Below are 16,237 nucleotides of genomic sequence, written 5' to 3'. Positions count from 1 at the left end.
ATTGAGTGTAGTACTTTAACAGCATCATCTTTTAGGATTTGGAATAGCTCAGCTGGAATTCCATCACCTCCACTAGCTTTGTTTGTAGTGATGTTTCCTAAGGCCCAGTTGACTTCATACTCTAGGATGTCTGACTCTAGGTGAGTGATCACACCATCGTGATTATCTGGGTCGTGAAGATCTTTTTTGTACAGTTCTTCTGTGTATTCTTGCCACCTCTTCTTAATATCTTCTGCTTCTGTTAGGTCCATACCATTTCTGTCCTTTATTGTGCCCATCTTTGCATGAAATGTTCCCTTGGTATCTCTGATTTTCTTGAAGAGATCTCTAGTCTTTCTCATTTTATTGTTTTCCTCTTATTTCTTTGCGTTGATCGCTGAGGAAGGCTTTCTTACCACTCCTTGGCTGTTCTTTGGAACTCTGCATTCAGATGGGTGTGTCTTGCCTTCTTTCTTTTGCCTTTTGTTTCTCTCCTTTTATCAGCTATTTCGATGGTATCCTACTAACCACTTTTGGGGCAGTTTGAACATCAAAAAGAGTAATGCTAGTGGATTATAATACATTAAATAAAAATGATCAATCCTGAAGCTACAGTCATATTACAGAAGAATCACCAAATTGTGTAAGTTATGACAGAGTTAGAGAATTACCGTTTGGCAGTCACTAACGAAGTAATTCAAGCAGAGATCATCAGTGGATGCTGCACACATTGAATAGAAGGTTGTTGAGAAACAAATATTATGCCAGATTACTGTACTTAATCATTACAAAGGGAAAAAACACCTTTATCATAGAGAGATCTAGCATACACCACCTTATCCAAGTGATCAAACAGCATCACCAGTAATGGGACAGATGAACATCATCTGCCTCCTGATATGATACATTGAGAAGGACACAGCATCACCTATGTAGTGTCTTGCCTAAAACATTAATCTTAATGTAACTGACTCTAATCTTGAGAAAACAATCAAATCCAAGTTGTAGGACATTCTAGAAGCAACCACTGATTTGGCTTCTTCAAAAATATCAGTGTCATGAAATCTTCTTTTAGAAGATTTAATCTTGAGCAGTTAAGGAAAACTAAAGAAATATCATAATTAAGATATGAGATCTTGGATTAGAAAAAGAAAAAATAGTGTCAGGTATAAAAGATACCAGCGATATTTTAATATGGATGATATATGGTGCCATGGTGTTATGGTTATGTCTGGGTACATCCTTTTTCTTAGGAGACACATGCTGAAATTTTTTGAGTGAAATGTCATGAAGTCTGCAGTTTCTTGTACACAGATAAAGCTAATACAAGGAAATGTTGGCATGGTGAAGCTGAGTGTGAGGTAAAAATGGTGTTCATTGCACATACAAAAAGTTTTTTGGTTTGACATCTTACCAAAGGTGAAAGTTTGGAGGGAAGAAGCCCCAACAGCTATTGTAGGTTCTTGATCAGAATCTTCTAAAAAGGGTTCAATTCCTGGAAATTGAAAAGATACTCTCGCTTGATAGCAGTTAAGTATCTGTTCCTTTGTCATCTGTATTTCTCCCCATCCCCCCACCCCCCGCCAAATAATCCTGTAAACAGTGAATCCCTCATACTTTACTCAGATTTGGCCTTAAAAATGTACCAGCTACATTCAGGTTGTCCTCTAAAGGTTATGCACATTTTATATTCATGCAGGTTTCCAAGTCTCTGTGGAAGGCTCCACGCTGTGTCACGATTCCAAGCTTCAGCCCTAAAAGGCACTCTTGTTCTATAGCGTTTGTTATGTGCTTGTTACAGTTGATGAGCCCGTGAGGTTGCAGTCTGTTTTCCTTTTATTTTCCTTGTTCTTTATGCAGTGACATCTGCACTCTCCACTGTGACCTTGCTGGTCAGGGTAAGAGTGATTTAAGTTGCAATTGATTCTTCAGCATCTAATAAAGCTTAATTGTTTTCACAAAAGGTACTGAGAGAAATGTTAGGCTAGAAAAGGAAACTACAGATCAGCATCTATGAAGATATTATTCTAAAATATTGTTACTATCAAAGGAATGCATCAGGGTAGATCTCTTAATAACTGAGTGAGTTACTGCTTCTCTTTTATGTGGGAGAAGTTGTACATTCTAAAATAATTAGGATTTAACTGGAAATTCTTGACTGTGCTTGCATTTCAATATCTCGTCTCCTTTATCTTTTTCTTTCAAATATACCAATTCTGTGAATTGATAAAACCAGAGTCAAATTTACCACAGCCTCTTTATATTGGTAACACACCCCGGGAAGCAGAAAACTTTTAAAATCAATTCCTAGAAAACAAAGTACAGTAGCCCCTACTGTGGTTTCTGAGGCACCCAGCTAGGCGGAATTTGTCTTTTTCTTTTTTCTTTATTTCTGGAAATTGCTTTCAAAATATGCTGGAAAGCATTATAGATGAAGCCTGATACCAGATTCCTCTTCTTTTAAAAAACAAACTGAAACACAGTTAAACATATAATGGAAGATTCTCCAAAGATTAAAAAATGGCCCTTAGAAGCTCTAACAGTGCTTTATATTTTCATTGTGGAGTGTGAGTTCGCATCTCCTTAGGTCCTCTAACTCAGTGAGAGAGGCAAGACGTGTATTAGTGTCTTCATGGGACAGATTAAGGAATAAAGGGTTATCTGATCATAGACTAGCTGTGCTGGAGACAAAATAAGGATTCTCTGTCTTATGGGCCATTGCTTTTTCCTTCAGTGCTTTGTCCAGGGGGGATCACTGTTTTCCTGTCCCACATAGATATCTACAGTGCCTTGAACTTGACTTTAAAGTAACTACGGGAAAGATTTATGAAATTCTTTCTGGTTCTTTATTTTTGGTCTTTCGGTTTCACTCAGACTCTGCCAACCCAGAACCAAATGAGGAGGGTGGGGCAGGCAGTGAGAAGCTCCCCACCCTTCCCCACTCTGTCATTCCTGGCTCATCACATGGCTCCTTTCTGTGAAAGCCCCAGTGCAGATCCTTCTCATATGATGATGCTTAGGACTGCTTTAGAGCTCCTTCTACCCTGGGCTTCCCTGATAGCTCAGTTGGTAAAAAAAAAAAAAAATCCACCTGCAATGCAAGAGAGCCCCAGTTTGATCCCTGGATAGGGAAGATCTGCTGGAGAACGGATAGGCTACCTACTCCAGTATTCTTGGGCTTCCCTTACGGTTCAGCTGGTAAAGAATCCGCCTGCAATGCGGGAGACCTAGGTTTGATCCCTGGGTTGTGGGAAGATCCCCTGGAGAAGGAGACCCTGGGTCCGATCCCTGGGTTGGGAAATATTCTGGCCTGGAGAATTCCATGGACTGTGTAGTCGGACATGACTGAGCCACTTTCATTTTCTTTGCCTTGCTTCTTTTTCTTCATCTAAAATCCCTAAGATTCCTATATTGGGCAGCTGTCTGGTTGACCAGGATTGTTTTCTTTTCACTGTTCTGTTCCAGCCGGCTCTCCCAGTTAGTTACTTTCCTCTGCAGAGCACAAGGCCATTCCATGCAGGGAGTCACTCTGTCCAGGGGAGCCTCTGACTTGGTGCAGCATGTCTCCTCTGCTGCTAAGATCTGGCTCTGCACCATCTTTCTGTATCCATTCTTGTTTTGTGACCTCTCTATTTCATAACCTGTCAGCCAGACCTTCACTGACCTAAGATACAGTGATGCTTTGTCTGTTGGCTTCCACTCTGTCCATTTGACCTTGCTTGTTTTTGCCGAACTCATGTGTTCTCTAACTGGGACCAGTCTCTTCGCTACTGCGCCTCAGACCTCTTCTAATCCTGAAGGCTCTGTACCCATCTGCTTCTCTAGACTCTTCACACTCCTTTCCTATTGTCCAGAGCCCTTTATACCACTTGCTAGAACAGCACCTCAGGTCTGTGGAACCTTAAGGTTACAAGGCTTTTCAGTTAGTCTTAACAGAATAGTCCCCAAATTCTTCCCCCACATGAAGAAAGGGAAAGTGGTTTTAGAGCACCAGTCAGGAAATCTTGAGTACTTATCTCAGAACTTCTTGCCTCTACTACATTTCCCCAAGGAATATATTATACTTATGCAGGATGTCTTTCCAGAGAGGGCTGCACAAATGATTCAGGAAAACTGTGTATTGTATTTCTCCTTCTGGAAATTTATAATGTACGTTAACATATGAAAGACTCTAAGAAGAACTGCGGTCAACATAACTTGTTTCAAGCCAAATATGTTTGCTATTTCCCAACCTATTTCAGCATGGAATCTTCTGACATCAGAATCATCATCATCATATGTAACACTTAAGATCTTAAAAGACATTTGGGAAATGTCCCCGTGGATACAGCGTACTATTCACGTAGTGCTGTTTCTCTCCCTTAGGCTAGAGCACTCTTTCTCCTCTTGTTTCTTTCCTTTCTCTCTCCTCTCCTCTCCAACCTCCCTAATCCAGGTTCTTTTTTTTTTTTTTTTTTCATTCCTTTTAGGAGAAGGACTGGTGAAATCACTGTGGTATGCACTTGTTGTATTGTAATCTAGTATTCTTCCTCAGTTGAGGGACCTGGTTTGTTTCTCTCTTTTTAATTAGCATGCATCTTCCCTAGTCCCAATACTGTATGATTCAGCCTTGTTCATTCTCTTTGAATCCTATATAGTGCTTAGGTCACTGTTGAGAACCTCCTATGTATTTCTGCAAAAATTATAATGAATAGATAAAATAATCCAGGCTTCATATAGATATAGATGTATATACAGATATACATATGTATATATGCTGAATCAAAAAAGATAGTTATATTGCATTAAAAAAAACTTCCCACCCACTACTTCCTACCTGTGTGAACCATGAGTCTGGTTTCTGTATCATCTAGGAGCTTGTTTTTTTTTTGTAGTTGTTAGGTTTGTTTGTTTTTTTAATGATTCTACATGTAAGAGAGATCATACAGTATTTTTCTTCCTCTGACTTACTGCATTTAGCCTAATGCCCTCAAGGTCCATCCATGTTATCCCAAATGGCAAGATTTCATTCCTTATTTTATGACTGAATAATAAACATTGAGCATGTCTGCATGTGTGTGTGTGCATGTGCCACAGTTGATCCATTCATCTGTCAGTGGACACTTAAGTTGTTTGTGTACCTTGGCTATTGTTAATGATGATGCAGTGAGCATGGGGTGTGTATATCTTTTGAGTGAGTGTTTTGTTTTTGGATAAATACCTAGAAGTGGATTTGCTTGGGCACATGATAGTTCTATTTTTAATCCTTTGAGGAACTTCCCTACTGTTTTCCATAAAGTGAAAGTGAAGTCGCTCAGTGGTGTCCGACTCTTTGCAACCCCATGGACTATAGCCTACCAGGCTCCTCAGTCCATGGAATCTTCCAAGCAAGAGTACTGGAGTGGGTCACCATTTGCTTCTCCAGGGGATCTTCCCATCCCAGGGATCGAACCCGGGTCTCCCGCACTACAGGCAGATGCTTTACCGTCTGAGCCACCAGGGAAGGGGCTTCACTGTTTTCCATAGTGAATGCACAAATTTACATTCCCACCAGCATTCACAAAGGTTCCCTTTCCTTTGCATTCTTAACAGCATTTGTTTTCTTATCTTTTTGATAATAGCCTTTCCAATAGATGTGAGGTGTTATCTCACTGTGTTTGATTTGCCTTTTCTGATTAATGATGCTGGGCTTCCTATTGGCCATCAGTATGTCTGTTCCTATGCTTTGCCCATTTTTCAATTCGATTGCTTCTTTTTTTCTATTGAGTTGTATGAGTTCTTTTTTTTTATTTTTTTTTATTTTTAAACTTTACAATATTGTATTAGTTTTGCCAAATATCGAAATGAATCCGCCACAGGTATACCCACGTTCCCCATCCTGAACCCTCCTCCCTCCTCCCTCCCCTATCCTCCCTCTGGGTCGTCCCAGTGCACCAGCCCCAAGCATCCAATACCGTGCATCGAACCTGGACTGGCAACTCATTTCATACATGATATTATACATGTTTCAATGCTATTCTCCCAAATCTCCCCACCCTCTCCCTCTCCCATAGAGTCCATAAGACTGATCTATACATTGGTGTCTCTTTTGCTGTCTCGTACACAGGGTTATTGTTACCATCTTTCTAAATTCCATATATATGCGTTAGTATACTGTATTGGTGTTTTTCTTTCTGGCTTACTTCACTCTGTATAATAGGTTCCAGTTTCATCCATCTCATTAGAACTGATTCAAATGTATTCTTTTTAATGGCTGAGTAATACTCCATTGTGTATATGTACCACAGCTTTCTTATCCATTCATCTGCTGATGGACATCTAGGTTGCTTCCATGTCCTGGCTATTATAAACAGTGCTGCGATGAACATTGGGGTACACGTGTCTCTTTCCCTTCTGGTTTCCTCAGTGTGTATGCCCAGCAGTGGGATTGCTGGATCATAAGGCAGTTCTATTTCCAGTTTTTAAAGGAATCTCCACACTGTTCTCCATAGTGGCTGTACTAGTCTGCATTCCCACCAACAGTGTAAGTGAGTTCCCTTTTCTCCACACCCTCTCCAGCATTTATTGCTTGTAGACTTATGGATCGCAGCCATTCTGACTGGCGTGAAATGGTACCTCATAGTGGTTTTGATTTGCATTTCTCTGATAATGAGTGATGTTGAGCATCTTTTCATGTGTTTGTTAGCCATCTGTATGTCTTCTTTAGAGAAATGTCTATTTAGTTCTTTGGCCCATTTTATGATTGGGTCATTTATTTTTCTGGAGTTGAGCTGTAGGAGTTGCTTGTATATTTTTGAGATTAGTTGTTTGTCAGTTGCTTCATTTGCTATTATTTTCTCCCATTCTGAAGGCTGTCTTTTCACCTTGCTAATAGTTTCCTTAGTTGTGCAGAAGCTTTTAAGTTTAATTAGGTCCCATTTGTTTATTTTTGCTTTTATTTCCAATATTCTGGGAGGTGGGTCATAGGGGATCCTGCTGTGATGTATGTCGGAGAGTGTTTTGCCTATGTTCTTCTCTAGGAGTTTTATAGTTTCTGGTCTTACGTTGAGATCTTTAATCCATTTTGAGTTTATTTTTGTGTATGGTGTTAGAAAGTGTTCTAGTTTCATTCTTTTACAAGTGGTTGACCAGTTTTCCCAGCACCACTTGTTAAAGAGATTGTCTTTAATCCATTGTATATTCTTGCCTCCTTTGTCAAAGATAAGGTGTCCATATGTGTGTGGATTTATCTCTGGGCTTTCTATTTTGTTCCATTGATCTATATTTCTGTCTTTGTGCCAGTACCATACTGTCTTGATAACTGTGGCTTTGTAATAGAGCCTGAAGTCAGGTAGAGGTTGACTTCCTCCAGTTCCATTCTTCTTTCTCAAGATAGCTTTGGCTATTCGAGGTTTTTTGTATTTCCATACAAATTGTGAAATTATTTGTTCTAGCTCTGTGAAGAATAGCGTTGGTAGCTTGATAGGGATTGCATTGAATCTATAAATTGCTTTGGGTAGTATACTCATTTTCACTATATTGATTCTTCCAATCCATGAACATGGTATATTTCTCCATCTATTAGTGTCCTCTTTGATTTCTTTCACCAGTGTTTTATAGTTTTCTATATATAGGTCTTTAGTTTCTTTAGGTAGATATATTCCTAAGTATTTTATTCTCTTCGTTGCAATGGTGAATGGAATTGTTTCCTTAATTTCTCTTCCTGTTTTCTCATTATTAGTGTATAGGAATGCAAGGGATTTCTGTGTGTTGATTTTATATCCTGCAACTTTACTATAATCATTGATTAGTTCTAGTAATTTTCTGGTGGAGTCTTTAGGGTTTTCAATGTAAAGGATCATGTCATCTGCAAACAGTGAGAGTTTCACTTCTTCTTTTCCAGTTTGGATTCCTTTTATTTCTTGTTCTGCTCTGATTGCTGTGGCCAAAACTTCTAAAACTATATTGAATAGTAATGGTGAAAGTGGGCACCCTTGTCTTGTTCCTGACTTTAGAGGAAATGCTTTCAATTTTTCACCATTGAGGATAATGTTTGCTGTGGGTTTGTCATATAGCGCTTTTATTATGTTGAGGTATGTTCCTTCTATTCCTGCTTTCTGGAGAGTTCTTATCATAAATGGATGTTGAATTTTGTCAAAGGCTTTCTCTGCATCTATTGAGATAATAATATGGTTTTTGTTTTTCAATTTGTTAACGTGTATAACATTGATTGATTTGCGGATATTGAAGAATCCTTGCATTCCTGGGATAAAGCCCACTTGGTCATGGTGTATGATCTTTTTAATGTGTTGTTGGATTCTGATTGCTAGAATTTTGTTAAGGATTTTTGCATCTATGTTCATCAGTGATATTGGCCTGTAGTTTTCTTTTTTTGTGGCATCTTTGTCAGGTTTTGGGATTAGGGTGATGGTGGCCTCATAGAATGAATTTGGAAGTTTACCTTCCTCTGCAATTTTCTGGAAGAGTTTGAGCAGGATAGGTGTTAGTTCTTCTCTAAATTTTTGGTAGAATTCAGCTGTGAAGCCGTCTGGACCTGGGCTTTTGTTTGCTGGAAGATTTTTGATTACAGTTTCAATTTCCGTGCTTGTGATGAGTCTGTTAAGATTTTCTATTTCTTCCTGGTCCAGTTTTGGAAAGTTGTACTTTTCTAAGAATTTGTCCATTTCTTCCACGTTGTCCATTTTATTGGCATATAATTGTTGATAGTAGTCTCTTATGATCCTTTGTATTTCTGTGTTGTCTGTTGTGATCTCTCCATTTTCATTTCTAATTTTATGGATTTGATTTTTCTCCCTTTGTTTCTTGATGAGTCTGGCTAATGGTTTGTCAATTTTATTTATCCTTTCAAAGAACCAGCTTTTAGGCTTTGTTGATTTTTGCTATGGTCTCTTTTGTTTCTTTTGCATTTATTTCTGCCTTTATTTTTAAGATTTCTTTCCTTCTACTAACCCTGGGGTTCTTCATTTCTTCCTTTTCTAGTTGCTTTAGGTGTAGGGTTAGGTTATTTATTTGACTTTTTTCTTGTTTCTTGAGGTATGCCTGTATTGCTATGAACTTTCCCCTTAGGACTGCTTTTACAGTGTCCCACAGGTTTTGGGTTGTTGTGTTTTCATTTTCATTAGTTTCTATGCAAATTTTGATTTCTTTTTTGATTTCATCTGTGATTTGTTGGTTATTCAGCAGCATGTTGTTCAGCCTCCATATGTTGGAATTTTTAATAGTTTTTCTCCTGTAATTGAGATCTAATCTTACTGCATTGTGGTCAGAAAAGATGCTTGGAATGATTTCTATTTTTTTGAATTTACCAAGGCTAGATTTATGGCCCAGGATGTGATCTATCCTGGAGAAGGTTCCATGTGCGCTTGAGAAAAAGGTGAAATTCATTGTTTTGGGATGAAATGTCCTATAGATATCAATTAGTTCTAACTGGTCTATTGTATCGTTTAACATTTGTGTTTCCTTGTTAATTTTCTGTTTAGTTGATCTATCCATAGGTGTGAGTGGGGTATTAAAGTCTCCCACTATTATTGTGTTATTGTTAATTTCTCCTTTCATACTTGTTAGCATTTGTCTTACATATTGCAGTGCTCCCGTGTTGGGTGCATATATATTTATAATTGTTATATCTTCTTCTTGGATTGATCCTTTGATCATTATGTAGTGACCATCTTTGTCTCTTTTCACAGCCTTTGTTTTAAAGTCTGTTTTATCTGATATAAGTACTGCTATTCCTGCTTTCTTTTGGTCCCTATTTGCATGGAAAATCTTTTTCCAGCCCTTCACTTTCAGTCTGTATGTGTCCCCTGTTTTGAGGTGGGTCTCTTGTAGACAACATATGTAGGGGTCTTGTTTTTGTATCCATTCAGCCAGTCTTTGTCTTTTGGTTGGGGCATTCAACCCATTTACATTTAAGGTAATTACTGATAAGTATGATCCTGTTGCCATTTACTTTATTGTTTTGGGTTCGAGTTTATACACTGTTTTTGTGTTTCCTGTCTAGAGAATATCCTTTAGTATTTGTTGGAGAGCTGGTTTGGTGGTGCTGAATTCTCTCAGCTTTTGCTTGTCTGTAAAGCTTTTGATTTCTCCTTCATATTTGAATGAGATCCTTGCTGGGTACAATAATCTGGGCTGTAGGTTATTTTCTTTCATCACTTTAAGTATGTCTTGCCATTCCCTCCTGGCTTGAAGAGTTTCTATTGAAAGATCAGCTGTTATCCTAATGGGAATTCCCTTGTGTGTTATTTGTTGTTTTTCCCTTGCTGCTTTTAATATTTGTTCTTTGTTAAGTTGATTAATATGTGTCTTGGGGTGTTTCGCCTTGGGTTTATCCTGTTTGGGATTCTCTGGGTTTCTTGGACTTGGGTGATTATTTCCTTCCCCATTTTAGGGAAGTTTTCAACTATTATCTCTTCAAGTATTTTCTCATGGTCTTTCTTTTTGTCTTCTTCTTCTGGGACCCCTATGATTCGAATGTTGTAGCGATTAATATTGTCCTGGAGGTCTCTGAGATTGTCCTCATTTCTTTTAATTCGTTTTTCTTTTATCCTCTCTGATTCATTTATTTCTACCATTCTATCTTCTAATTCACTAATCCTATCTTCTGCCTCTGGTATTCTACTATTTGTTGCCTCCAGAGTGTTTTTAATTTCATTTATTGCATTATTCATTTTATGTTGACTCTCTTTTATTTCTTCTAGGTCCTTGTTAAAACCTTTCTTGCATCTTCTCAATCTTTGTCTCCAAGCTATTTATCTGTGATTCCATTTTGATTTCAAAATTTTGGATCAATTTCACTATCATTCGGAATTCTTTATCAGGTAGATTCCCTATTTCTTCCTCTTTTGTTTGGTTTGGTGGGCATTTATCCTGTTCCTTTATCTGCTGGGTATTCCTCTGTCTCTTCATCTTGTTTAAATTGCTGAGTTTGGGGTGTCCTTTCTGTATTCTGGCAGTTTGTGGAGTTCTCTTTATTGTGGCGTTTCCTTGCTCTGTGTGGGTTTGTACAGGTGGCTTGTCAAGGTTTCTTGGTTAGGGAAGCTTGTGTTGGTGTTCTGGTGGGTGGAGCTGTATTTCTTCTCTCTTCTTTCAAAGACTTGGGTTGCTTTTCTGGGTGCCTGATGTCCTCTGCCGGCATTCAGAAGTTGTTTTGTGGAATTTACTCGGCGTTTAAATGTTCTTTTGATGAATTTGTGGGGGAGAAAGTGTTCTCCCCATCCTACTCCTCTGCCATCTTAGCTCCTCCCCATATTGAGTTGTATGAGTTCTTTATATTTTGTATATTAACCCCTTATCAGATATGTGATTTGCAAACATTTTCTCCCAATCATTTGGTTACCTTCTCATTTTGTTGATGATTTCCTTTGCTATACAGATGCTTTTTAGTATGATGTAGCCCCACTTATGGAGAAGGCAATGGCACCCGACTCCAGTACTCTTGCCTGGAAAATCCCATGGATGGAGGAGCCTGGTGGGCTGCAGTCCATGGGGTTGCGAAGAGTCGGACACGACTGAGCGACTTCACTTTCACTTTTCACTTTCATGCATTGGAGAAGGAAATGGCAACCCATTCCAGTACTCTTGCCTGGAGAATCCGAGGGATGGGGGAGCCTGGTGGGCTGCCGTCTATGGGGTCGCACAGAGTTGGACACGACTGAAGCGACTTAGCAGCAGCAGCAGCCCCACTTATTTATTTTTGCTTTTGTTGCTTTTGCTTTTGGTATCAGATTCAGAAATCATTGCCAAGATTTATGTCAAGAAGCTTACCCTCTACATTCTCTTACAGGAATTTATTGTTTCAGGTCTTCTATTTCAGGTGTTTAATCCATTTTGAGTTAATCTTTGTATATGGTATAAGCTAATGGTCCAGTTTCATTCTTCTGCACATGACTGCCAATTTCCCTAGCATCATTTACTGAAGACATTGTCCTTTCCTCATTGTATATTTTTGGCTCCTTTATCACAAGTTAATTGACTGTATATATGTGGGTTTATTTCTGGGCTTTTAAAGTCTGTTCTCCTGATTTTTGTGTCTGGTTTTATGCAAATGCCATGCGGTTTTAATCATTACCACTTTTGTAATATTGTTTGAAACTGGGAATTGTAATGCCTTCAGCTTTGTTCTTCTTTCTCAGGATTGCTTTGGCTATTTGCATTTATGTGTGTGTGTGTGTGGTTCCATGAAAATTTTAGGATTATTCTGTTTCTTTGAAAATGTCATTGGAATTTTGATAGGGATTACATTGAATCTATAGATTGCTTTGGGTAGTGTGGACATTTGAACATCAATGATTTTTTCAGTCCAGGATCACAGAGGATCTTCTTATTTGTTTGTGTCACTTTCAGCATCTTTCATTAATGCCACGTAGTTTTCAAATTTCACCTCCTTGGTTAAATTTATTCCTGGGTACTTTATTCTTTTTCATGCAGTTGTAAATAGGATTGTTTTCTTTATTTCTCTTTCTGATGATTTGTTATTAGTGCATATAAATGTTACAGGTTTTTGTGTATTGACTTTGTATCCTGCATCTTTACTGAATTTGTTTATTACGTCTCTCATGTCATATGTAAATAGTGATAGTTTTTCATCTTCCTTTCCAATTTGGATGTCTTTATTTCTTGTTCTTGCCTAATTCCTCTGGCTAAGACTTCCAATACTATATCGAATAAAAGTGGTGAGGGTAGACATCTTTGTCTTTCTTGTTCAAGATCTTAGACAAAAGGGTTTCAGTTTTTTACTGTTGAATAGGATGTTAGCTGTGGTCTTGTCATATATGGCCTCTATTATGTTGAAGTGTGTTCCCTTTATACCCACTTTATTGAGTTTTTTTTTAATCATAAATCATTGTTGAATTTTATCCCATACTTAAGTGCGTTCCCTTTATAGCCACTTTATTGAGAGGTTTGTTTTCTTTTTATCATAAATTAGTGTTGAATTTTATCACATACTTTTTCTACATCTAGTGAGGTGAACGTATGATTTTCACCCTTTGTGTTAATGTGTCAAATCACACTGACTGATTTGAAGATGTTGAGCCATCCTTGCATCCATGGAATAAATCTTAACTTCATCATGGTCTTATCCCTTTAATGTATGGTTGAATTTGGTTTGCTAATATTTTGTTTAGGGTTTTTACATCTGTATTTGTCAGGAATATTGGCTTTTAATTTTCTTGCGTTGTCCTTGTCTGATTTTGGTATCAGGGTAATGCTGGCCTCATACCGTCAGTCTGGAAGAAATCCCTCCTGTTTTTTGGGAGAGTATGAGAAGGATTTGTGTTAATTCTCCTTTGAGTGTTTAATGAAATTTACCAGTGAAACTGTCTGGTTCTGGATTTTTGTTTGGTGAGAGGTTTCTACTGATTCAGCCTTCTAGCTAGTCATCAGGCTGTTCAGATTTTACCTTATTCTTTAAAATGCCTGGTTGTCTTAGAACTTACGTCATGCTTCCCTGACCATCTGTCTGCTCTGTTCTCTCACTCATACAGTGGCACCCACCCTGTACTTTGATAACACTCGGTACATATCTTTATTCTTTGGACCTACTGCATGTTCTTATTGTCTGTGTCTGTCTATCCCCCCATTATACCTTGAGCTTTTTGAGGACAGACATTTTTTATTGCTAGTTCCTAATATACTATAAATATCCTTAATGATTCATGGAAAAAATGATTAAATGAATGATTAATAGCGTGAGAAAGACTCAGGCCCTGCTATCTTCCACAGCATGCACTTGGTACCCAGGAGACTAATACATCCTTGCCTTGCCCGTCATGACGTAATCTTAACATCACCTCTTTGCTCTACTGTTTTTCTCTTCCCTCTACTGTTTCTTCTCTTGCTCAAGCAGGTACAGAGAGCAGAAAAGCAAATCTGCTTCAATCGATAGACAGCCAAGGAGTGAGAGGCCAGTGTCTTTTCCTTGTAGGCTGGCCCTGTTTATGTGTGGTTCTCCTAGAAGAGCCTTGCTTGTTTCAGCATAGTGGGAACAGGAGTGAAAATGGGACAGATGTCCTCTCCTAAGAAGACTTAAGACACTTTCTCTCGGCCAGCAACTTAGAGTGCCAAGAGTCTCCTCCAGTTCCTACTCTGCTTACACTGGTTCTGATGATGGCACAGTGGAAACTGACCTGGTTCTGTGCACGGTTAGCAAATTCTGTGGAGTTGTGTCTAGCAGTTGGCAGCTCTCTTTAGAATGTGGGGGAACCTTTGGGCTTTTGCTGCAATTCTGAGGTATAGGGAATGTCCCTTTCAAAATTCAGATGTGTATATTTTCTTCTAGAAAAAAGCCCAGCATGGAGTATAGACTCTTAGAGGCAGTGGCATTGTTAATGTTTATTTTCTAAAATAGGTATTGCTAAACTCACTGATTTATTAGAATTTGGTGATTATAATATGCAGTATTTGGCCATAAAGCACTGAATTAAACCCGAATCACTTTGCATCCTGATTTGTTATGACAAATACCTGGCTGTATCTTCAGAGACTCAGGTGAAACATTCTGGAGTACATACCAGAACTCTGATGATCTTGCTTGACCACTCTTGGCCCTCCATAGAGAACACAGATTTAAATTACCTCGGACAAGTACATGTGAGAGAAGAAGTTCTGGCTGACCCGATTAATTGGTCCAAGAATCAGCATAGTGATTACAGTCTGAAGTATGATAGCATGTTTTCTTGCCAACCGATTCACGAGGCCTAATACACGAATGTTAGTTTCATTTTATTTCAGTACTTTTACTGAGCACTCAAAAGAGTTCATTTCTTAAATTTGGAACATCCCTTTTGGAATTTTATTTTGACGAAACATAGGCCGTGAACGTTTGCTGGCTACTTACCTGTAGAGAGTTCCAGGTTATTGTCATTAATTTAAGTGAAATGTATTTAACTTCCAGGGTGAAAAGGAACAGCCTGTGTTTGCACTCACCGGCCTTCGATGGGGATCCTTCCGAGATGCTGGCGTCTCAGTTAGCAGGTAGAAGGGCACTGGGTTAACCAGTGGTGGTTTTTAAACACCTTCTTACTCTGTCCCCGTCTTTGAGGTTTCAGTATACAGTGATCTTGGAATACATGTGGTGGGCCCAGCGGTTGAATTGTGTATGAATAACAGAAGTGGAGTTTACATTCTGTGTGCACAGAGGCTGGGGGAAGTCCCAGTTTCCTCCACGCTGGCTGAGTGGTAGCTCAGGATGAGCAGTGTCCACCTCTCTTTCTAGACATCGTAATTGACCGGGGGTGGGGCTCAGCTGGACCAGAGGGGACACTGGATGTCGTCTCCTCCCACCGCCTGCTTAGCTGGGTGCCAAGTGCAAGGCACCACTGGGGCTGCAGCCTCCTGGAGCTTTGACAGCCCTGGTCGGAAGACCCCTTTTCCCCCAAGAGGTGTTCTTTCTGAAGGCCTGGTGGATTCACCGACCCCAGGCCGCCTCCTTCAGAGGAGGGAGAAAGGCAGAGACCTGGGAATGCCAGAAGGTGGAAGAAACAGGCCTGCGGAGGAGGCCATGAGAGGGCTGCTGGTGGCTTTTCATGGCAACCTGCTTATTTTTGGTGAATTCATTGTGTAGCATATAACTGCCAGCTCAGAAAGAGGGTGTGCCCTGTGCTGTGTGCCATGGAGAGGCCACGTGGGCAAGGCTTCCTGAGGTGGGGCTGGAGGAGACAGGGCATGAAGTTCAGTCCTAGCTGGCGGGCGTTATTTTCTTTCTTTACCTCTTCTTGACAACATGCTTACAATTTGAGTGTAGTGTAAATGAACGATGATTGAGCTCACACACAGCTCTTATCAAGAAAGCTCTCTTTACTTTGTAGGCATTCTCGCCACATTTTCTTTACAGAAATTCCTCTCATTTGTTCCACATGGTTATTCCTGCTAATGAGGTTCCTGACAGTGGACTGTCAAAGGAGAGAGACCACTGAGTTACATCACACACTGCGTTCTTTTGTTTCCAAGTATGCATGGTTATCTTCATTCTGCAAGTCATCTTGTATCTGATCTGTAATCTCACGTGACAGCGGTTTACCATGAGGAATTGCTTAGTTTCCCCTGAGAAAGTCTGATGAGAGTAAATTGCTCTTTCTTTTTTTTTTTTTGGCCACACGACGTGCTATGTGGGATCTTCCCTGACCATGTGGGGTTCCTTGACCAGGGATGGACCCCATGCCCCCTACAGTAGAAGTGCAGAGTCCTAACCATCAGACTGCTGGGGAAGTCCTACATTGCTTTCTAAGTGTGTTCAGCACAAGCATAGGTCAGCCCTTGAGGAATATCACACACAGGC

At 39.4% G+C, this 16,237-nt stretch overlaps 1 protein-coding gene across 1 annotated transcript in view; it reads left to right on the top strand.

The window, feature by feature from the left end:
* Window positions 1-16,237, top strand: part of AGK (acylglycerol kinase) — a 100,888-nt gene that overhangs the window by 62,926 nt on the left and 21,725 nt on the right. The window contains exon 10 of the mRNA XM_027538814.1: window positions 14,855-14,934. Within this exon, the coding sequence (XP_027394615.1) occupies window positions 14,855-14,934 (80 nt within the window). The remainder of the gene's footprint in view (window positions 1-14,854; window positions 14,935-16,237) is intronic.

Source organism: Bos indicus x Bos taurus, chromosome 4, assembly GCF_003369695.1.
Source record: "Bos indicus x Bos taurus breed Angus x Brahman F1 hybrid chromosome 4, Bos_hybrid_MaternalHap_v2.0, whole genome shotgun sequence".
In the NCBI taxonomy this organism is placed as follows: Eukaryota; Metazoa; Chordata; class Mammalia; order Artiodactyla; family Bovidae; genus Bos; species Bos indicus x Bos taurus.
This window is presented reverse-complemented; position numbering and strand designations above follow the sequence as displayed.